This window comes from Arctopsyche grandis, chromosome 9 (genome assembly GCF_051622035.1).
Source record: "Arctopsyche grandis isolate Sample6627 chromosome 9, ASM5162203v2, whole genome shotgun sequence".
Lineage (NCBI taxonomy): Eukaryota > Metazoa > Arthropoda > Insecta > Trichoptera > Hydropsychidae > Arctopsyche > Arctopsyche grandis.
In genome coordinates this window covers 20,153,970-20,175,800 of record NC_135363.1, presented here as the reverse complement: position 1 = coordinate 20,175,800, position 21,831 = coordinate 20,153,970, and the positions used below count along the sequence as shown (strand labels likewise).

The window sequence follows — 21,831 nt, the reverse complement described above, 5'->3', positions numbered from 1 at the left end:
AGGTTGAACAGTTCAGACTCTACTGTACATACATATTTTATGTAATACAATTTTGTAATTATTAATAAACGAAAAAAAACCTATTCTAAAACGTTATCGTTCGAATGTGCACTGTATAATTTAGACAATTAAAATATAGCTCACCATAATAAATAGTGATAAAAACGATGAGTGGCTGCCACTTGAGCTGATTACGAATATATTCGATATCAAAGTAAATATTACATATGAGATAGTAAGTAAATGAAATTGAAATAATACCAAATAAATTTATAAATTGAAGCTGGCAATTATTCAACACAATTATAATAATAACCTTTGAGCAGTATTTGGCTGTGCGAAACTCATGAATATTTCAACGAAGCTTATGACGCACTGCATGCATTACTGTTTTTGTAGTGAAAAAAATAAGATTGGACAAGAAAAACGAAAACATAAGTATCAATCCGCCATCGTTCCATAGACTGTGCAGTGTGCGAATTTACAAGATAAATTCTGATTGTCGCTTATCTAGTAATACTTGATAAGAATAATTACGAATTATATCTTTGTTTTTTTATTCATTTACTTCAAGAACGTACGGAACGAAAGACGTGATAAAATGATACGTCACTACGACTTTTGCGCTAAAGTCATCAACATAAATACTATTGTGATCATTCTGTGTTTTGGTTTCGTCAACACCGATCTGAATTCGACGAAGAGCGAAAAAGTAGTGCTGTGTTCAAAGACTGATTATCTCTCATGCAAGTGTGTTTACTTCACCGATCAAGTGACGGAGTTGGCTTCGGTGAACGTCGACTGCTCGGCCGCTAACATAAAGTCTATGAAGCCTGATGTGATTGTGCCGAAATTGACCAGTTCCTTGGACTTGTCGTCAAATCAAATCACAACCATCTCGAGTGACCAGATATGGACTAGCTTAAGTGTGACGACAATATATCTGAACGGCAATCAAATCAACGTGATTGAAGGTAACGCATTTAAGAATTTACCGAATTTAAAACACTTGGATTTGAGCAATAACTTACTCAGCAGTATCAAATACGACGCATTCAAAAATTTACACAAGCTGACGGTCTTAAACTTGGAAAATAACATGATAGACTCGTTTGAAAAGCATGCATTCAAACCCTTGCAGTCTTTACATGAACTAAGACTGGGCTATAACAATTTGGGTGATTTCTTTGACAACGATCCGAACGTATTCGAACCGAGCGGTTTATATTTGAATCAAAATTTGTCCATTTTCAACGTAGCCTCGAATAATATCACCGCATTTTCGAAGAATTTTTTCAAAGCTGCTTACAATTTGAGAGAAATTGTGCTGTCAAATAATAACTTCAAACATCTGCCGAAGTTACCGTTCACGGTAGAACACTTGGACATCTCGTCAACGCAAATTTTCAACATCGGACCAAAGCAATTCTCAAATCTACCGGCCATCACCACTCTAATCATGAACGATCTGCGAAATCTGACACATATTGAAAATCACACATTCGAATCGATGAAAAATCTGCAGGTACTACAAATAGAACATTGCAAAAATTTCCACCGGTTTCATACGACAGTCTTCGGAATGGAAGCACTGAAAATACATTACGAGTTCACCTTGAAGAAGATCAGCTTTTTCGGATCGGGTCTGAAAACGTTGGAAGAGAAGTTGTACCCGCTGTTCGCTCGTCTGTCAGATTTGGACTTGCGAGGAAACCCCTGGAATTGTGACTGCCGTCTAGGGTGGCTATTGCAATTACACATCAAAAAAGCAGACGAGGAATTTGTCAGGTAATGGATCCCTGGATGTTATTAATGAATGAAATATAATGTATTGAATATACAATGTTTAGAGGTAATTTTTCGCAGATGTCACAGTCCTAGACGATTTCATCAACGAGAAGTATGGTCATTGAAAAAGGAAGATATGAAGTGCCATTCTGATCCTAATGTACTACGTTGGGTAATAACAAATTCACTGATTCTACTATGCATCGTCATGACCTGTCTTGCTATTTGGCTAGTTTTAGTATGGCCGACGACGAAAAGTAAGACTCGTCGTTTGCACTCGACTGAACCTCCTTACTCAATTATCACTTTAGAACCGAATAATGCTGAAAACCTTTAATACTCAAAAAAAAGTAATAATAAGAAGGAACATGATTACTAAACAAATGAAATATATGAATTAAGTCACATACAATTTTATTAATAATACAAAATTGCATTTATTATAAAAGCTACACACCTATTCGAACTTATTTTGAATGTAAACTTTGGAGCGCGTACGATTACAAGCTAAAGTTTTTACTTCATTTCCGTAAAAGGTAAAATATCAACTCACATGTACAAACAAACCACCTTAATTAATCTCATTTCATAAAATCTAATAGGCACAAACAATAAATGCATATTTATGTACAAAAAATGGAATATAAGAAAATTAAGTACAGTAAATACATAAAATCAGTCATTTTAAGTATGTAAAAATGTATCAAAAAGAAAAGTATAAAAAAATTGATATAAATAGTATAGTAAGTAGCCTTTTATATATATATATAATAATATGTGTGTATGTATGTACGTAGATAGAACATCGAAAGCCAATATTATATATTTGAGCTTTTAAATTTGAGAATTCAATGGAATAAGATCACAGAAACATAATTATAAATGTAAAGGTACATATAAAATTCAATATAAATAAAATAATACATACTTATATGTATTGATATAAAATATTATCAATTTAGAAATTAGTGAAATTACCAAAAATCCCTTGCATGACATTTACATATTTATAAGTATCTATAATAATTAGGTAAAAAAATGCAGTACAGTCATACATATTTGTACTATCAAATATGGAAAATGTGATGGTTATTTTTAGTCATGATATGCAATTTTATTTTACGTTATGTGTTTTTATTAATCTAGCCAGTACAGAAGCCAGAGGTATGCATTTTTATATAATCTACATATAATATATATAAATAATACTATGTATTGCATTAGAGTATTTTTTCGATTTAATTTATGTATAATATAATGTTTTTAGAATATATGTATATATTTCTATTAATCTCACATATAAATATTTGAATAAAACAGATCTAAGTACATCGTTTTCATTAATAAAGTCATTTTTTTAATCGTTAGGAATCAGTTGAAACGTTTTAAAAATTTTCACCATATCAAAATCTTTTAGATATAAAAATTATATACCTACTAATTAAAATTTAACTTTACAAATTTCATACAATGAATAATACATAACCGTACATTATGTACGTCAAAGTTTCAAAATAAGTGAAACTCATATATATCAAGCTACAGCGGGAAAACCAGAAGCGTTTTCAAAGATATCTATTTTCCAAGCTTTTCCAAATATTTCACATTTATAAAAATCAGTTTACACTGATCTACTTGATGCTCAAAAAGACAATATTTTCTGTTAGTTTATTGTATAGCACCGCTAATGACTGTCAACCCATCATTAGCAATATTACTATTCAAAAACTAACCAAAAACAAAAGCCCAAGATTGTAAATGTGCGTTAATAAACGAGTTTCACTGTAATTAAACTTCATTAAGAATAGTATAACTTTCCTTCATTATTAAAATACAAAAAAAATTAATATCGAGTATTACACTAAGTCTTATTGATTTTGTGATATTAAATTTATTTACAATTGAAATAAATAAAATTCACACGAATAAATTACGCTAGCTGATATGATCATAATATAATATGACAATATTTTCCTATTTTAAACTTTAAACGAAAATCAAAAAAAAATGCAGCTGCTCACTGGGTTCAAAGAATGTCACAATTTAAAATACCGTTCGTCCCTTGATACTAATCACCACTCTATCATAAGTGGTAAATAGTTAAAGCACTAGGGAAATGTTGAGGTCAGACAAGACGGTGTGGTGGGGGCGGTTGTGAAATGGGTGAGGGTCAGACTGATGTCTCCGAATTGAGCCTCAAGACGAAACGCTCCGTAGCCGGATCGGGCAACTCTTCAGATATGGTGAGTGGTGGCAAACAGCGCACAGTGCAAAGCAAGCAAACATCACCCTGACGGAGCTGAAAGATGTGACCATCGCGAAGCGGAGCCGTCGGCGGTGCAGCGCTCTCCAAAGCCCACGACTGTATGCCGCGACCATTCGGCAAAGCTGGAGTGGAGCTGAGGAACGGCTCTAAAAATGCTCTCGGTGAAAGATCTCTGGCTAGACACCGAGCGAGATGGCCCAGGATAGAATCGACGGAGTGTCGCGGTTGTTGTCGAGTGACACGAAGGTACTTTTGAAGAGCGCGAGCGAGGGATGGAAACACAGCTTGAGCGGCCTCATGAGCTTCCAACGGCCTGGCAGCTCCTGTGTTATTTACACAAGAGCGTACGCGCTTCACATGAGCGAAAGCTTCTTCGGCAGCAGTTAGGAGACGAGCGCGTCGCTTTCGCACTCTTCTTTCGTATTCATGTTCTTCATAGAATCGTTCGTTGTGTGCCGAATCACGTCGACGAGTAGATGCACTCAGGACAGATCTGTTAACAATAATACACAATCATTACAAACAATACGTAAATTGTTAGCATATAATCGATTTCACCTATTTTCATCAACACATTTCCAACAGCTGTTAAACATACAAGTAATTATGTTTAACAGTTCTAACATATCCCAACTCTATGTACATATTGTAACATGGGAAGATGGGAGAATATCCACCGTCTAAGTGCATTCGTGGGTGAGCAATGGAGACCCCGTGTATTAGGCTAACGAGACTAAGTAAGTACCCGAACAAAGGATACGCTGGGGTTCTCACAGAACGGGGCGAATGCGGGTAGACCTACATGCCTCGACAATAGACACGCCAACGGATCGGGGATGCTATGCTGGACAACTTTTCCTTTATAAGGAAGGACACGTGGTAGATCAATTACTCTGGAGTGAGTGGTGGTTACGTGCGGATCCTGAATCGTTGAATAAATGCTGTGAAGCGACTTTGACCTTTCATTTGAATCCTAAACCCACCCCTATGCAAAAATATGTATGTATAATGTAAACTTAAACAATTGCATTATTATGGGGTGATGTTGAATGGCATGTAGGAGTTGGAGGTAGTTTTAAAATAAAATTTAGAAACATCCGAGATGAAATGGTATATCAGTTTTTGCATGATTTTTTCTTGATGACATTAAGTATTACTTTGTTTCGAAACAATAGTCATTCAAATTTTTTGCAATGAATGTGAACTGTAAGAGCGCAGACACAGATTGGCACGTTTTTTTTTGTTGTTGGTAGTTTTGCACATTTAAAATAATAAAAAGCTGGTAAAAAAAACGCTAGCACGCATTAACTATGCTATGGCACCCAGGCCAAAAATCCTAGAGTTGACAGTGATCAATAACGGGGATTCCCATATTTAAAGAAATGTAGGATAAACTTGTCGAATAAAAACCCATGCGGTGTGTCTGCATCTTAAAGGAGTATATTATACTCTCATATGTACATATTTACTAGTAGTTTTACCCGGCTTCGCTCGGTATTTGTAATATAAACAGCTTAAACATGGCAAAACAACCTGATAGTAAGCATTAATTTGTTTTTTTATTAAATTTATTTGAATCGAAAAAAAAAATTCTATATTCGATATCGATATCGTCATCATAGAAACTTTGATTTGATTTCAATGTTCCCAACAAACCTTACATACAAAGTCTCTTTCGAAATTAGATAAGCATTATGAAAAATCATAATTTATCAATTTGTGCAAAAAAAATATGCATACTGCCTTTGGAAGTACATACCATAATGATAAATTAAGTGTATTTTGAAAAGTTTCACTCTGAAGACTTTGATTAGTGTGAAACCTTAATGATATTTTAGCCAGCAGCGTGGCTCGGTCGTTAAGCTTCTGCTTAACACTGAGAGGCGCCGAGTTCGATCCCTTGAGCTGACCTCGATTGAAAAGAATTTTTCTGAGTATATCTGTAATGCTGCTGGTCAGACCAGGATTTGTGACTCCTGGTTGATCGTTTCCTATCAGAGTTTGCCAATTTTCTCTGATTTCATTGTTGAAACGATTCCCGATTAAAAATTGGCTAAAAAATCCTTCCTACCCACTATGTCACCACTATTTGAGTATGATTAATGTAAATATTACAATAAAAATGTATGTACAATTCATAGATGTCTCGTTAATTGTCGAGTTTAAGTCAGTGTCTCGTAATTTAGCGACTTATATAATAAAAAAAATGCTGTATTGTTTGTAATTTGGCCAGGAAGGCGCATTGGGGTTTACCTGTAATGCCTTCCTGGTATGAAATAAAAAAAAAAAAAAAAAAAGACAAATGGTGGCAGAAAAATAATGAAACATACCAATAGGAATATAAAAAACCGATCGGAAGAATGTAGGAAATATTGTCAGACCGATCGGCGAAATAAACCTAATAAAAGCCTTGTAAAAAAGAATGTGATTATTAAAGAACATCAAAACAAAAAAATTTCAATATCAAATTTTCTAACAATCACAATATTTCATCTATTGATATAGATTTAGTAAAAAGAAATAAATAAAATCATATGTTACATATAAATTCCCTATTTATAATCATTTTAAATTACTGAAATACAAAGTGATTAGTTGAAATACAGAAAAGAATATTTACCTCGACTGACCAGACTGCACCGAAGTTCCATTAGCTCCGTCTACATCATAAAACTTAAAGCTAGATTGAGCTTTACGTTGAGATTTCGACAGTGGTATCTTTTCCAAATACGGATTGTAAACCGGAAAGTCAGTATAATAGCGAGCCAGCAGAGCAACAGCTGCGCTCTGAACACTCAATCTTCCAAGTGAAAACGAACGGCTGACTCCATCAGGCGAACGGATTACTTTTATGCAATACGCTGGTTGCAGCGGTCTAACTTCTCCGACGAGCGCAGTCGCAACCAATACACACAACAATGTATCGGCGAGAGCTCCAGCCGAGCTTACATGAGCCCTATATTCACCGCCGTCCTCTTCTGCTTCAGCAGCCGCCAAATAAAATAGCCAGTGCGTAAAAGTGCACAATGCCAATAGCAATAGTAGAGCAACGCGCGCCAGCGGTGCTCGAGGAACTCTTGCAGACGGCGGACGAAACAAAAGAGCCCATCCTCCCGCTCCTAATGCTGCTAATCGACAAGCCAAGCCAGCAAGTGCACCTCTGCATTCAGCACCACATGCTGCTAAAGCGGCACGCTCTTGTGCCCCCAACCCTGACGGTTCCGACGACCCTAAAACGCCGAGTTTAGGCAAAACCACCATAACAATAGGGCTCAAAAATGATATGATGCAAAGAAACAAAGTGATAGCAGTAGCGCAATGACGGCGGCAAAAATAAGTAACTCCTTGTCCCTCATCTGGTGGCCAAGTACTTAAATCCTCAATCGATTGTGAATTGTCAGACGTATTGCCAGTGATAGCCGTGGTATTTTCACCCCAATTTTCATCTTGTGGCAGTATTTGAACTTCTATCACTTCTTGACCTTCTCGTCCCCCATCTGGATTTATATTGACACTAGTCTGAAAAGGAGCCATATCATCCTCAATATCCTTATTCCTTGAAGATTTGCTGCTCCTTTAAAACAAATCAATTCAATCGTTGAAATTATTCTTAAAAAACTTTGGCAAAAATGTATAAACATGTAAATAAGTATACCTTGTGCTTCGATGTGTGTGTGTTCGATCTCGGTCTCTATGTCCTCTGGATCTCCTCGACCGTCCGCTGAGCTCAGATCTTACAGACTCAGTCTCCATTATGGAGATATTTTGAATGACATATACGGTCCATTAGGCTGAACGATCCTATAAAAAAAAATTCATTCAATCAAACCTTTTAGGTAAAGAATGATAGTTTTGTAATACATATAACACTTAAAATGTTGGGTCACAATATCAGTAATAAAATGCATGTAAAAAAATTCGGGTGTGACCAACCCATGACATTATCTATGTATTTGAGGAATATAAGAAGGTTACAAAACAAAATTCGATATTGAACTGATGACTATGACAGCGATACAAATTGAGCGCAAATGTATGGAAACTTGCACAAAACAAAAGTTTTACTTCCGGTTGTCTGATTTTGTTCAAAATTTTTTTATTACTAAAAATCACTATCAGTATCATACTCATTAAATATCAAGAAAATAAAAATAATTTTAAAGGTCAATATAAAATAATGAAATATTGTTTTAAAAAAAAATACTACTTCCGGTTTACGAATTCTGACCAAAACCCTACCAGCTCTAAGTTAGTACATAAAGGATAGAAATATAAATTTTTAGTTTAATACGTTCAGGGGTGTGGACAGAGTAGTGGGCACAACATTTCAACCTTTCTAAGTGAAAAAAATCCCACTTCCGGTTTATAAAATTTAATAACTTTTTTTTATTTTCATCACATTGCTACAAGAATTATACTTGAATTTTTTTGTGACGAACACACATGTTTAAGGGGTCGAAAAAAATAGTGGAAGAAAAATCGAACAAGAGTAAACTGCCACTTTCGGTAGACAGATACTTACTAAATTTTATATATAACTTGGTATTAAGCTTAAACTTTTAGATATGAAATTTCAGTTCAATAAACCAAAAGGTTTCTGAGAAAAACATAAAAAACCTCGATTCTCTAGAGTAAAAGTACTACTTCCGGTTCAGATAGAAATATTTAAAAAATATAAGGTTATAAAAATTATTATTTTTATCATATTTAAAAAAAATTCAGTCTGATTTAGTTAGTGGTTTGGGAGATAATTGAATTCAAAAACTTAAAAAAAAGAGGACACCTATAAGGGGAGGTACCATTTCCGGTCAACTTAAAAATTTGAAAAAAAATTACGACGTGTCGATAAGAATTTCATTAACCGATACTAAGTTTCAGTTCGATAGGACTAACGGTGTTAAAAATATCCCCAAAATACACACACACACACACATTTTTTCTAGATCATGAAAACGTGATCAGTGATCGATTCTGAGTTCGAATCAGTCAAAATCTCGAGTTCGAATTTTCGCATGATCACAAAACTTCATCTATTGTTACTACGTACATAGATAAAGTAAAAATAAGAAAGAGTATGCATTTCTACAAAAATACTTGAAAATTTGATTAATGATAACAATATACAATAAGATTGCACAAAAAGATTCATAAAGTTGCTGCCAATATATGACGGTTGGATCCTTTTCGCAAAAGAACGTTCATGTAAATCTGTTTGAAAATAATCCACCTAAAATTAACGCCTCCTTTTAAAATATTCTAGTTTAAATGGGATTTGAATTTGTGCAATATTTATTTATAAAAAAGCTCATTTAACTATACTATGATATACAACTTATGGATAACATCAATAACCGGCAAATAACGGTAGTATTGGGAGCCATCACTGTAGATTTTAATATTAGCTTGAATGAAATAGAAAAGTAATAATGATTAGGTATAGCTTCGACGTTTAAGTTGTGAACTCTAGTGCATACTTCAAAGCACATTGACAGCATCATCAAAAAAACGGGATTTTCCAACAAATATTTAGCATCGCATACCTGCGAATAGAATGCCAGGAAAGTTGGTTATTTGGTATCCAGTGGGGTAGTGCGAAGCCCTAAGAGGTGAGGCTTCGCCCCCAGCACCCCTCCCTCCACTAGAGCCGACTGCAACCCGACAAACGAGCACGACGCCGACGCACGCCAAACATAATTGCTCTAGTCGATTTGCACCAAGCATTTCATTTAATGGCCAAAACATTTTATTTATTTTTTAGTTTTTAGCTTTTTATTATTTCTTCATATATGCTATGCCAGCAGCATAGCTCGGCCATTAATCTTATGCTTAGCGTCGAGATGCGCCGGGTTCGATTCCAGGGCTCGGGCTTCGAGTGAAAATGAATTTTTCAGAGTATGCTGTTGGTCACACCTGGATTTGTGACTCCAGGTTGATCGTTTTCTATTAGAGTTTGCCAATTTTCTCTGATTTCATTGTTAAAACGGTTCCCGGAAAAAAATGGCTAAAACCCTTCCCATACAAATGTGTCACCTATAATTTGTGATTGATTGGCTACGTCCATTCTACCGATATCTACTCCCGATATTCTCGAATTTTCCATATCCAGTTCCCATATTGCAACCTGTGGTTGCTATTTAGGAACTGGTTATGGAAAAATTCGCAAATATCGGGTGTAGATATCGGTAGTGTGGACGTAGCCATTAAGGTCTGTTCATACCTATCCAGCACGACCCGAATCCTGCAAGTAACCTGCAAGTATGGACAGTATTCTTTAGTACATTCTATATGGACGCGCATGAATGCGTAAATGCGCATGCGCGAATGGAGTATGAATACGCCCATATAATGTACCAAAGAATACTATCCGCACTTGCAGGACACCTGCAGGATACGGGTCGTGCTGGATAGGTATGAACAGACCTTTAATATGCAATAAATAAGTTTGTGTACAATTTGATAGATGTCTCATTGATTTGCGAGTTTTTCAGTGTCTCGTAATTCAGTGACTTACATAAAAATGCTGCATTGTAATTGTAATTTGTAATTGGCCAGGAAGGCGCATTGGGGTTTATCTGTAAGGCCTTCCTGGTATATATGTAAAAATAAATAAATAAATAAATATAGCCAGCATCATGGCTCGGTAGTTGGGCTTTTGCCTAGCACCGAGAGGCGCCGGGTTCAATCCCGTGAGTTGAACTCAATTGAAAAGAATTTATATTTCAAAGTATATCTGTAATGCTGCTGATCAAACTTGGATATTTGTGACTCCAGGTCGATCGTTTTCTATCAGAGTTAGCCAATTTTTCTGATTTCATTGTTGAAACGGTTCCTCGATTAAATTGGCTTAAAACCTTCCTACCTACTATATCACCACTATTTAAGTATGATTAATGAACAATAAAATGTATGTACAAGTTAAGATTCATCGATTTCTCGTTAATTTAGAGTTTTCAGTGTCTCGTAATTCAGAGACTTATGTAATAAAAATGCAACATTGTTTATAATTGGCCAGGAAGGCGCATTGGGGTTTATCCGTTAGGCCTTCCTGGTATATATGTATATAATAAAAAATAAAAATATATGTATTTATGTATTTTTGTATACTGCTAGTACCTACTCCAAATCACTGTAATAAAATTACTCATTGAGATAGTTTTTCATATCGGAATTTATTTAAATGAACCTAAGAATAAGATAGTTTTACAGCAATAAAAAGAAATTACTAAATTTCAAAAATACAATTAATTTCTTGATTCTTAATACCCCAATTAAAAAAATAGCATTAATATTAATGTCTTAGATAAAATTTACTAATGAGATTTACATAAATAGTTTAGAAACTAAATAATTAGAAAAAAATTCAAAACAACAAATTATTTTTTCCATTTTGATTTCAATCTCAACGCTTTTATTATTGATCAAGTATTATTTATTGATTATTTTTTTTGTCATATATTTTAAACTAAATACGAGAACAAAATTATACATAGAAAATTACTGTCGTTATGAAATAATCAATTGAATCCATTTTAATGTTATAAATGGTTGCTATAGCAAAATATTCAACATCAGACAATCGCATACACATGCACCAAACAACACTACTATATTGCAACAATCGGCTATTGAATTCCTATTTGAACGTAAATACATATATTATATTTATTTAACAATTTTCAATAATGGAATTAACCAATGGAAAACGAACTTTTACTGATGGTCCTTCCGACAACAAAATCAACCATTACGGTACTAACTCTGAGGGACGTGCGATGATTCTTAAATCTCGTTCAAGCATATTTAAAACACAAGATACTAAATTAATTGCAAGTCAAATGCTGTCACAAGAGAGAGCTATTACAGATATTTGGAGAGGAATAGATAAAAAGTAAATAGAATTATATTTTGAATCATCAAGAATGGTATAAAATTTTATCTAAAATTGAATATAATTTTAGGAGTCTAACTAGTCAAATCAATTCAAAAGTTGTGCTTGGTCTTCAAGCATATGAAGATGATTTGAACATCAGAAGGAAACGGTAAATATATCACTAAGTCAGATTTTGTATCTATTCTGTTACAATTTTTTTTTAATCTAACAGGCTGAAGAAGTTGTTGGATGAAGAAGCCAAATCTTTTCATGAGTTATCCCAAAATCGAATGCAGAATAGTGAAATTTATTATAAAAGTCAAGATAAAATTGAAGAAGTCGTAGTATTACCAGACAAAGAAGAAGATGAGCATTTGGCTAGGAAGAAATTAGAGCTCGACATGTTTGCATAAATAATATAATACATATTTGTTCAAATACACCATAACAAGAGAATCTTAGTCTCCAACGATGTTTTAGTAAAATATTAATAATTGAAATACATTTCGATTACAGAGCGAAATTCAAAGAATTACGATCGATTATATCTATGCGTCGTGATACTGAAACCCGTGAAATGCAAAAACTACAAATGAAAGAAAAAAAAGCAATTCAAATGCAAGAGAAAGATATAAATGAACTGTGGCACAAGATGATGACTGAAGATGTTGAAAAAAGAGTATTGGCACTATAATAAATAATTTTATCAATACTGATATTGTATTGTTATTTGAATTTTGTTGTTTTAATATATCGTAGAATGCTTTACATGAATCTGAAAAATCTGATCGTCTCCAAAATGAATTGAAATTGAAAAATTTCTTGTCATCTCAAATGAAAGTATCGAAGGAATTGAAAAAGACAGAACACTCTATAGAACAAGGAAAGGAACAAGAGAGAGCAATTGAACATAATCAAAAATTGGAAGAGGCAATTTTAGAAGGTTTGATTCGATTATTTAAAATGTGTACATAAAATACATACTTACACATTTTACTAAGATAAAGACTTTTGTACAGAAAAAACTAAAATCAATAAAACTAAACTCACATTAAGCGAACAACTTGTAAAACAAATGGCTGAGAAAAAGGAGATAATGCAAAAAATAAAACAACAAGAAATTGAATTGGAAAAAACTCTATCATCATTATCAATAAAAGAATATGATGAAGATTTAAAAAGAAAATTAGCTGTGAAAGTATTTATCAAATATTCAATACTTAGTAATATTGTGATAATGTTGTAATGTAACTAATGTAAACGACTTTAATTTATTAGAAACATATAAGACAAGAAATTGATTTGTTTAATAAACATTTGTATGAAGTAAAATCAAATCTTGATATTCAAAGCAAAAGTGATGAGGTTTATTTTGAAAATATCGCAAGGAAGCAATTGGAAGATGAAGAATATCATAGAAATATGTTTCACCTTAAAAGAAAAGAACTATTACAAGTATTTTTATCAATTTATTTTTTATTTTTTGTTATTAAACTTATGTACACATATTACATATTTTCATGTCTATATTTTTATATCTTCTGCTATTAGAATGCTATTACTGGAAGAGATATTCAGATGGAAGAAAAGAAAAAACAATCAAACTTTTCCAAAAAACAAGCTGGTGAAGAATTAAAACTTAGAATCCAAATCGAAGATAATATGTCTAAAGAAAAGGTTTTAGAAAAACAAAAAGACTTTGAGGCAAAAATTGCTTACAAAAAAGATCTGGAAGAACAAATACAAACCGCAAAAATAGCAAAGGCAAGTAAGCAGTAAAAATGCAAATTAAATTAAATTTATTGATTTGTTTAATACATTTTATAAATAATTTACAATTATTTATTTTAACCAAATTTATTAGGAAAAAGATGCATTAATAAAGCAAGCAGAGGATGACAAAAAAATTCAAGAAGACCAATTATTGAAGCAGAAATGCCTTGAATTGATGAAACGGCAAGTTTTTTACAATGATTAATAAGTAAATATGTAATAAGTAAAAGTGAAAATACTGATTTTTTTCAATTTTTATCTATTTCAGAGAATTTAAATCTGAAAATGGTCACCCATTTACTGAAGTCATTAAAAAATCTACACAACCCAAAGACACATGGTATTCATATTTACCTGAAACAAAATATACAAAATATTAGTATAAAAGTTTAGATTGTATAGGATTGGAAAATTACAATTTTCTTGCAATAAATGTATTAATATATAATATCTAACTATGCTGTTTGAATTTATGTACAAAATTAAATATAATTTCAATATTATCCTTGTTTTCTTTGGAATATATCTATTTTGTATGATTTGTTCTGTTTCACTTTCACTTTTAGTTTTTAATAGATTTTTTTCGAAATAATAGAATTTTTAATAGATTATTTCGCATATTACGATCGCGTACACGATAATCGTCTCCACGAAAATCGCGAATACGGAATAACTGGCACTTGAGTTCTCGTTAGTATGATCGTTTGCGATGGATGGAATTTTCGAATGCCAGATGTTCCGAGATCAAGATTTTAGTGATGTGTGCGAGATCGCTTTGTGCGGAATAATCACCGAACCCAAAAAATATTTTTTATTTTCTATTTATTTATTTCAAATATATATTTTTTATTTTCATGACAGGAGGATGAGATTCCAAAGGTGGGGCAGTGAATGTGTTATGGCCAAAATTTGTCTGTGATTCGATGCAAACTTATAAATAAATACATATTGACATTTAGCTGATAACAGCAGGATGTGCTGTGACGTGTGAATGCGTTCGTCATGGGGAACCCTAGTGTGGCACACTGACAAAAGAGGGGCATGCCGCAGGGGGTGCTGGGACTATGGGGGCTCCTATGGGCCACGACACTGGTGCTCCCATCTGTAACGGGGACTCAGGGAGGGCCTAACTTGGGAGGTCGCCCTGGACAAGGTTACACCACGCCAGTCCTGGTTGGAACACCACAGCAGACGGTATGCGCGATTCTTGTCAACATCCTGACCATTCCAAATTCACAAAATAAAAGTATATCAAACCGTTCTCATCCCTTAACCCTTTGCCTGCGGCAATAAATATAGCAAACAAGCCCTGTACGCGCGGCACCTTTTTCGCGAATTTGGCAATTGAGTTTTCGACCTTAAATACAGATTTTAATATTTACTCAAGTAACCAGATATGTTAATTAAAACATGAAGTATTATTTTAAACAATAAAATACATGATATATCTCGTAGTTTTGGCTTAATTGTCAAATAATCATTCTTCATACAATTGAGACGTATCGTCTCAATTATATGAAGACGTGATGTCACATAAACGAGGTTTCAGTATGATTCCACAAAAAACTATTTTTGAATGGTATATATTCATTTTAAGCAAATTGAATGTATGGCATTCAACTCTCAGTAATATATTCAACCAATTTTGAACCTTAAAACAGTTGAAATAGGCGCATATAAGCCTCAAAATCCCGTGCGTAGTTCAGAAATTCTATGGAAGATAGACTTGTCGCCCAAAGCTTCCATAGAAGACGGCCACGGGCAAACGGTTAAAAGGCTCTGCATGTTGACAACATTGAACTCGAAATGATTAATTATGTATATATGTATATATTTCAGTTCAACGTTTTAGTGGACACCGGAAGCACTAATTTCGCTATAGCTGGTGCTCCAAATTCCAGTATTGAAAAATATTTCCTGAAAAATGAATCATCTACTTATATAGACTTAAATGAAGAAGTATCGTTGTTTTACACACAAGGCCATTGGTCGGGAGAGTTGGCACATGATGTCGTGTTTTTTCCGACATTGAACTCTGTACCACCGGTTGCGTGTGATATTGCATTCATTACAAAATCTAAAGATTTTTTTGTGAATGGATCAAACTGGCAGGTAATGATATAAAAGCATGCGTTTTGTATGTTGTTTTATTATGAATTAAAATTTTATGACAACTGTATATTGTTTAATGCATTTTAGGGAATCTTAGGACTGGCATATCCAGCCATAGCAAAACCAACATCAAGTGTTAAACCATGGATAGACTATTTGCAAATGAAAAATAAGGATAAAACAATAGCATTTTCTTTAACATTATGTGGGCCTAAACAGATTGGGGAAAATGAACACTATGGATCATTTGAAGTGCTGAGTAAGTTTTAAAGAATTTGCCATACTACATATTAATATGATTACATCATATATATAATATATTATATAAATCTGTTCAATTTTTTCTCTATTTTAGATAATATGATTCATCCATATAAAGGCATACTAACAGCTACTGTAATTCGCGAATGGTTTTATGAAATTGTTTTAACAAATATTTATGTAAACGGTGTACCTATTCCAGTCGATTGTCAAAGTTTAAACACAGATCAAACTATAGTAGATAGTGGAACAACTAATGTCATTTTACCTAGAATTGTTTTTAATAAACTTACAAAGATGTTGATCGATTCGTCTTTGAGTAATTTGATATCTGATGAGATTATTCCAATTCAAACTAATGTGTCTAAAGGATTTAAAGAAATACTTATTTCGGAAATGTTAAATGTGTCTGAAAAGTTTTGGACAGAACAAAAAATTATATGTTCGTCTGAGCCTCAGCAATGGAATGGCTTGCCAACAATTAGCCTAGATATTGCCAGTGGACCATACAAATACTTCCGCATTAATCTTCCTGCTGAAGTAAGTTTATATTTTACCACATACATATCTATTGATGTTTTATCAGATGAAAATAAATATTCATACATTTTTCTTTTATTATAGTCATATATTAGACAAGTGTTTGATGATCAACAGAAAATTTGCTACAAATTCGCAATCCAACCATCAGATACGGGCACTATTTTAGGAGTAATCGCTTTGGAGGGATTTCAAATTATTTTCAATAGAACAGCAAAAACTGTTGGATTCCTAAAAGCTGATTGTGGGCCGAAGGTTACCATTGAAGGTCCATTATATGTGAACAAAACCGAACACGGCGATTTATTTGATAAGTGTTGGCACAAATCAGCCGTAACGGTGAGCCTTTTGAATATTGCAGCATACATTGTCTGCACAGTATTACTGCTGGCAAGTTGTATGTTTGTCTACTTTTTTGGGCAATGGCTCAAAAACAAATATTTCAAATACCAAACAACTGGAACTATCGTATCAATGAGCCACGCAAGCCTTATTAATGAAGATTCTTAGAATTACATACAGATTTTGATGTATTTTTGTATATCTCGTAGTTGAACAAATTAGAGTATGTATGTACATATGTATATGTGATGATTACGTACAAAAATTAAATTTTGTTGAAATTAAAATGTATTAAACATTTCAAAGGGCCAGTTTAAAATTATAGTATTAAAATTGGGATGACTTAAAGTTACCATTTATGTATTTGAACAATTATAATAGTGTAGGCTCTAATTTTTTGAAAATAATGGAAGTATACATATATTAGGACGTTGATTATCCGAATTAAACAGGCATTGAGAATATACGGATAGCAAAAAAATATTGTAATAACAGACTAGATATTGGCTGTCCAGGTGAATGTTTTTGAATGAACAAAATGAAAATAATCTTCTTCATATAGCGATATTTTCAAAATTTTACGCTTTTCTGATTGTTCGGAGAGAACATGGACTGGTCACCATTACGCTGTAAGGACACGATATGTTATGTAACCATTTCCTAGAAACCGCTATTTTGTACTAAAATTTGTCTTGTTCAATCCGGGTAACAAGTTCTCCTATACATAGTTTCATTCAACATTGTTATAATGAATGTCATGTTATATTGGTAAACATTTTACCAACCCTAGCTGTGAATTTAACCATACTAAAAATATCCATCAATTCATCCTTTATTTTGTAAAACATACATACATTTGTGAATCTCAATTATCAGTATTTATTATTATTTGAATTTTATGGCAATGTGCTGAAATTATTCTAAATTTTTTTCTCGGAATGAATCCAATAATAAATTAACAAACCATGTACACATATCTACAATAAAAAAATGTTTTTCAAGTGTATATTAAATGAATGAGATATATTACACACAGCCTTTAAGGGGCTTGCAAACGAGCAACATTTTTAAGCAATATTGCTTGACAACTATCCAGCAATCTTTCAGCATCACATGGGCAATATGTGTCCCAGAAATGTGTAGCTGAATGATTGCGGAAATCAGTTGCCATTTTGTTATTGTAGGCTCAGGGATCATGGACGACACTGAAGTCCTTGTGGCTGTTGCATATGTCATATTACAAAATGAAAAAAGAAGAGAAGAACATGGATAAGGCTTTACCTAAATAAACGTGATTTGATGTCTCCTACTAACCAAGAAACAGAACTGGATAATTATCTCCTTAAAATATTTACTGAGCTGATTTCGAAGATTTAATTTGTGTGATCGGCAGTATGAAAAGTGTTTTGTATTGTCGAAGGATGTCCATTAAATAACGTTTACGAGTTGCTAGTTGCTATGTATGGTCAGTGTTGCTGTACGGATGCGAAACAAGTCTTTCCAAATGTGGTACCAGATTACCAGAGGATGTTAAAGAGATCCTAGAAGGAACATGCGTAAAACTATTCTCCAGATAGTTCACAAAAAGAGAGAGCTTCTTGATACAGTAAAGCAAAGAAAAATGAAATATTTTGGCCACGTAATTCGTGGCCCCAAGTATCGCCTTCTGCAGACAATAATGGAAGGGAAAGTAGAGGGCAAACGGTGGCTTGGGAGACAGAAGCTCTCTTGGCTCTGGAACTGGAGCTCGTAGATGGGACTCGAGCTCGAAAGATTGTTTCGGCTTTCCTAAGTAAGGCATAATTTGCATGGGCTATCAATAATGTGTAAAGCATTGATAGAAGTGTCCATGTTTTTGAATTCCGAAGCCCAGAAACCCGTGTATGGGACAGAGCTGGAAAAAAACATGTATTGCTGCGTATTTTCGCATAGCGAGTGATATCACCAGCTATGTGGCAGCAATACGGGGCAAGAAAGGGACATACCAGCAATATTGGAGCAATATTTATGTTATGGTCATATTGCCGTGCTTCATCACCACATTGCTGTGAAAATGTTGCTCGTTGTTTACAGGCCCTTTTAGTTGCACTAGGGTAGTGCTCTGCATCATTTTCTCAACCTCTGCACACATTCAATCATATCAAAAATATACATATATCATTAAATGTGTAGATTTTAACTTGTATTTACTAATTAACTTGTATTAACTAACGTCAAAAACAAGAACATAAATACATACCTTATAGTCGGGGCAAGTATTTTAACCCCTCTGCAAGGGATTATGAAAGAACAATAAAACATAACGCGATGCACTTAATTAAATAAAAGTTTGTTTGTTGTGGTATTTTCTTCTTTTTGATGCATTGCGCTGCACAACAGCACTTGCAGAGCACTCCAAGCATGGGTCAATTTTTTAATACAATATAAGACTTTCAATAATTGAAAATTAGCTGTCATAATAAAACATCGCCAAATTTGGCTGATAATTTCTTGTTCAGAATAAAACTATAAAACTTGTGCTTTTAAAGTGCTATATTTATCTAGAATTTGTTTAAAAGTTCAAAAGGATTTATTCCATGTAAAAGTAGAGCTTATTATATACATACATACATTTTACCTTCCACAGATGCATTTTTTAATATAACTAGTATGTATTCTTATTTATCGAAGTACATTTGTCTGAGCCTTTTTGGTCTGTTTTTTAGTCATAATGATTCCTCTTTCAATTTTATGTATTTCTTCGGGATTTCCGGATCAGTGAAAGCCTTCCTTTATATGTGTATAAACGTTGTTGATTAATGCTTTTCAGCATTGTTAGTTCATTGAACAGTATTTATTTAGCATAATGTGTGTAGTTCTCGTTTTTATGGAGAAATATCTCCGAAAATCAAAACTATTTTTTGTATGACAAAAATCGATTTATAATATATCTCAAAGTTTAAATATCTCAAATTATATTGTAAAATATGGAAATAAATATATGTTTTTATTAAAAATTGATTTTTATTTTTATGGTAATATGAAGTTATGTATCATTGTTATTTAAAGCAGGACTGTACAGTTAGAACATTTCAAGCGGAATCTTTTTATATTTTCCTTATTACAGTATGTGTCTTTATTGTATTTGTATTTACGTAAATCCACTAATAAATTGAAATTTAATAATTTCTTTATAAAAATCGTGAATTTTAATTCCATCATAAATAAAATCGTTGAATTGCACGTATTTTAATATATTGTGGCTGAAACTGATTGTTTCATACTTTCTTATTTTCGTTTTTACTATAATTTTTTTGTGTATAAAATTCATACACATAGTATGAACACTATGAATGAACTTACTTTTTATTTATACCTATTTCATTACCAATAATTCAATAAATTGTGTTACATGTTAATTTTTAGTGATTTTTTTTCAATTCCTTTAATTTATATTTTAAATATCGCTATTATTTTAATTACTAATAATTCTATAAGTTTGCAAAAAAAGTCGACGTTACTAAAATCATTCAAGTTGGAGTCGAATCATAACAAAAAGTCGGAATCGGAGTCAGTAAATTTTTATCTGACTCCACAGCCCTAGTTTAAAGATTAATTATCGATTCGTGATTGTGAGCTAAAAAAAATATCAGTGTATGTAATATATTTTATTATCCAGATCTTTCACTTTTTTACATTTAAGACATAGAGTATTCTTTTAAAACTAACATACATATACATAGATTGAATAATATAATATTAATTCAAATTTTGGTAAATTCAGGTTTGTTTTCATCCACTTTTAATTATCAATAACGATGTCAAAATAGACGTATGCAATTATCATTACAATATAATATTATTATATATTATATATGCTTTAAAAGTTTTACGTGATTTTTATGGTAAGCATAGGAAAATATGTGAAATGTGAGTCACTCTTTTTCAAACAGTGAAACGCATATAAAAATATATATATGTGTATATATATTTATATATGTATATTATATATGTTACTCAAGTAATCTTTCACATTGTATTTGTGTAATTTGAATACATTCTAAATGCATATAATTATAAATATGTATATACAGAATTTTCGTTTATTAGATGTGAAGTGGCTTTGAGACTATATTTTAAAACCTATGGTACACATACATACATACATATATACGAACAGAGTATGATCATAAAATTCAGATTTTGTTACTTACTCAGATCATTCATTCTGAAAAAAAAATGGCCTCCATCATGGCAATACTCCTTATAAAACAATTAATCAGCAGCCATAGTGATTGAATTTAGCTCTTTTTATTTCATAAACATGATTATTGTTTCAAAATGGGAATCATTAGAGTATTCCCTAAGAACACTCTCAGGAATGTTATTAAATGAAAAATAATTCAACGCACAGCATATCAAGAAGATCTTGAATTCTTTTCAAGAATTTGAATAATTTTGATCAGATTGGAAGAAAAATTCATATGCATATGTGTATTATAAATACATAAAAAGCCAACTTTCATCCACGTATTGAATGTAAAATATAAGTATATATGTAAGAGACATTTAGAAAGTATTGCTAGAATATAAACCAAAGTGACTTATTGTATCTTGACCTTGCGAGGAAACGCATAAATGGCACGTTCCCATAAAAAGTTTAAGCATATGATCCACAAAAAGCCTTATCACTAACAAAATTAATTAAATGGCAGGGTCGAAGTCAGTACTCGTACAAGTTGTTAAAATTACAACAATGTCCATATATTATAGCAAAAAGATTTTCGAATTTTTAAATTATTGTATCAGATGATCTCTTTTGCAACGCGGCACACATATATATATATATATATATATATATATATATATATATATATATATATATATATATATATATATA

General features: G+C 32.5%; 5 protein-coding genes across 6 annotated transcripts; 4 read left to right on the top strand and 1 right to left on the bottom strand.

Moving 5' to 3' along the window:
* The first annotated feature begins 1 nt into the window (after position 1).
* Positions 2–2,493, top strand: LOC143916397 (uncharacterized). Of its 2 annotated transcripts, XM_077437488.1 has the most exons (3): positions 146–235; positions 327–1,788; positions 1,867–2,493. In XM_077437488.1, the coding sequence occupies exons 2-3, from the start codon at positions 602–604 to the stop codon at positions 2,123–2,125; spliced, it is 1,446 nt and encodes a 481-aa protein (XP_077293614.1). In that variant the 5' UTR covers positions 146–235; positions 327–601; the 3' UTR covers positions 2,126–2,493. The 2 variants fall into 2 exon arrangements, with proteins under 2 accessions (XP_077293613.1, XP_077293614.1); XM_077437487.1 differs by having other exon boundaries at positions 2–1,788.
* A 1,174-nt stretch (positions 2,494–3,667) lies between these two features.
* Positions 3,668–9,755, bottom strand: Vang (Strabismus domain-containing protein Vang). Its single transcript, XM_077437968.1, has 4 exons — positions 9,595–9,755; positions 7,710–7,855; positions 6,675–7,628; positions 3,668–4,547 (listed from the first exon to the last, which is right to left on the bottom strand). The coding sequence occupies exons 2-4, from the start codon at positions 7,805–7,807 to the stop codon at positions 3,959–3,961; spliced, it is 1,641 nt and encodes a 546-aa protein (XP_077294094.1). The 5' UTR covers positions 7,808–7,855; positions 9,595–9,755; the 3' UTR covers positions 3,668–3,958.
* A 1,981-nt stretch (positions 9,756–11,736) lies between these two features.
* On the top strand, positions 11,737–12,899 carry LOC143917301 (uncharacterized). The gene is made up of 5 exons (XM_077438785.1): positions 11,737–11,942; positions 12,013–12,093; positions 12,157–12,327; positions 12,441–12,603; positions 12,684–12,899. The coding sequence occupies exons 1-5, from the start codon at positions 11,737–11,739 to the stop codon at positions 12,897–12,899; spliced, it is 837 nt and encodes a 278-aa protein (XP_077294911.1).
* A 50-nt stretch (positions 12,900–12,949) lies between these two features.
* LOC143917182 (uncharacterized) lies at positions 12,950–13,688 on the top strand. Its single transcript, XM_077438611.1, has 2 exons — positions 12,950–13,122; positions 13,203–13,688. Exons 1-2 carry the CDS (start codon positions 13,000–13,002, stop codon positions 13,473–13,475), a joined length of 396 nt encoding a protein of 131 aa, XP_077294737.1. The 5' UTR covers positions 12,950–12,999; the 3' UTR covers positions 13,476–13,688.
* A 920-nt stretch (positions 13,689–14,608) lies between these two features.
* Positions 14,609–19,943, top strand: LOC143916738 (beta-secretase 1-like). Its single transcript, XM_077437969.1, has 6 exons — positions 14,609–14,891; positions 15,537–15,809; positions 15,897–16,068; positions 16,165–16,610; positions 16,695–16,949; positions 18,137–19,943. The coding sequence occupies exons 1-6, from the start codon at positions 14,739–14,741 to the stop codon at positions 18,239–18,241; spliced, it is 1,404 nt and encodes a 467-aa protein (XP_077294095.1). The 5' UTR covers positions 14,609–14,738; the 3' UTR covers positions 18,242–19,943.
* The last annotated feature ends 1,888 nt before the right edge of the window (positions 19,944–21,831 follow it).

Bases quoted from the DNA above. Each gene is read 5' to 3' on its own strand.
- LOC143916397 (XM_077437487.1), top strand. From the start codon at position 602: ATGATACGTCACTACGACTTTTGCGCTAAAGTCATCAACATAAATACT. The intron at 1,789-1,866 runs GTAATGGATCCC...AATTTTTCGCAG, and splicing joins GCAGACGAGGAATTTGTCAG to ATGTCACAGTCCTAGACGAT.
- Vang (XM_077437968.1), bottom strand. From the start codon at position 7,807: ATGGAGACTGAGTCTGTAAGATCTGAGCTCAGCGGACGGTCGAGGAGA. The intron at 7,629-7,709 runs GTATACTTATTT...TTTGTTTTAAAG, and splicing joins CACACACATCGAAGCACAAG to GAGCAGCAAATCTTCAAGGA. The intron at 4,548-6,674 runs GTAAATATTCTT...TATTGTTAACAG, and splicing joins GTGCAGTCTGGTCAGTCGAG to ATCTGTCCTGAGTGCATCTA.
- LOC143917301 (XM_077438785.1), top strand. From the start codon at position 11,737: ATGGAATTAACCAATGGAAAACGAACTTTTACTGATGGTCCTTCCGAC. The intron at 12,094-12,156 runs GTAAATATATCA...TTAATCTAACAG, and splicing joins TTGAACATCAGAAGGAAACG to GCTGAAGAAGTTGTTGGATG. The intron at 12,328-12,440 runs GTTTGCATAAAT...TTTCGATTACAG, and splicing joins AAGAAATTAGAGCTCGACAT to AGCGAAATTCAAAGAATTAC.
- LOC143917182 (XM_077438611.1), top strand. From the start codon at position 13,000: ATGGCTGAGAAAAAGGAGATAATGCAAAAAATAAAACAACAAGAAATT. The intron at 13,123-13,202 runs GTATTTATCAAA...TTAATTTATTAG, and splicing joins AAAGAAAATTAGCTGTGAAA to AAACATATAAGACAAGAAAT.
- LOC143916738 (XM_077437969.1), top strand. From the start codon at position 14,739: ATGCCGCAGGGGGTGCTGGGACTATGGGGGCTCCTATGGGCCACGACA. The intron at 14,892-15,536 runs GTATGCGCGATT...TATATATTTCAG, and splicing joins TTGGAACACCACAGCAGACG to TTCAACGTTTTAGTGGACAC. The intron at 15,810-15,896 runs GTAATGATATAA...AATGCATTTTAG, and splicing joins TGAATGGATCAAACTGGCAG to GGAATCTTAGGACTGGCATA.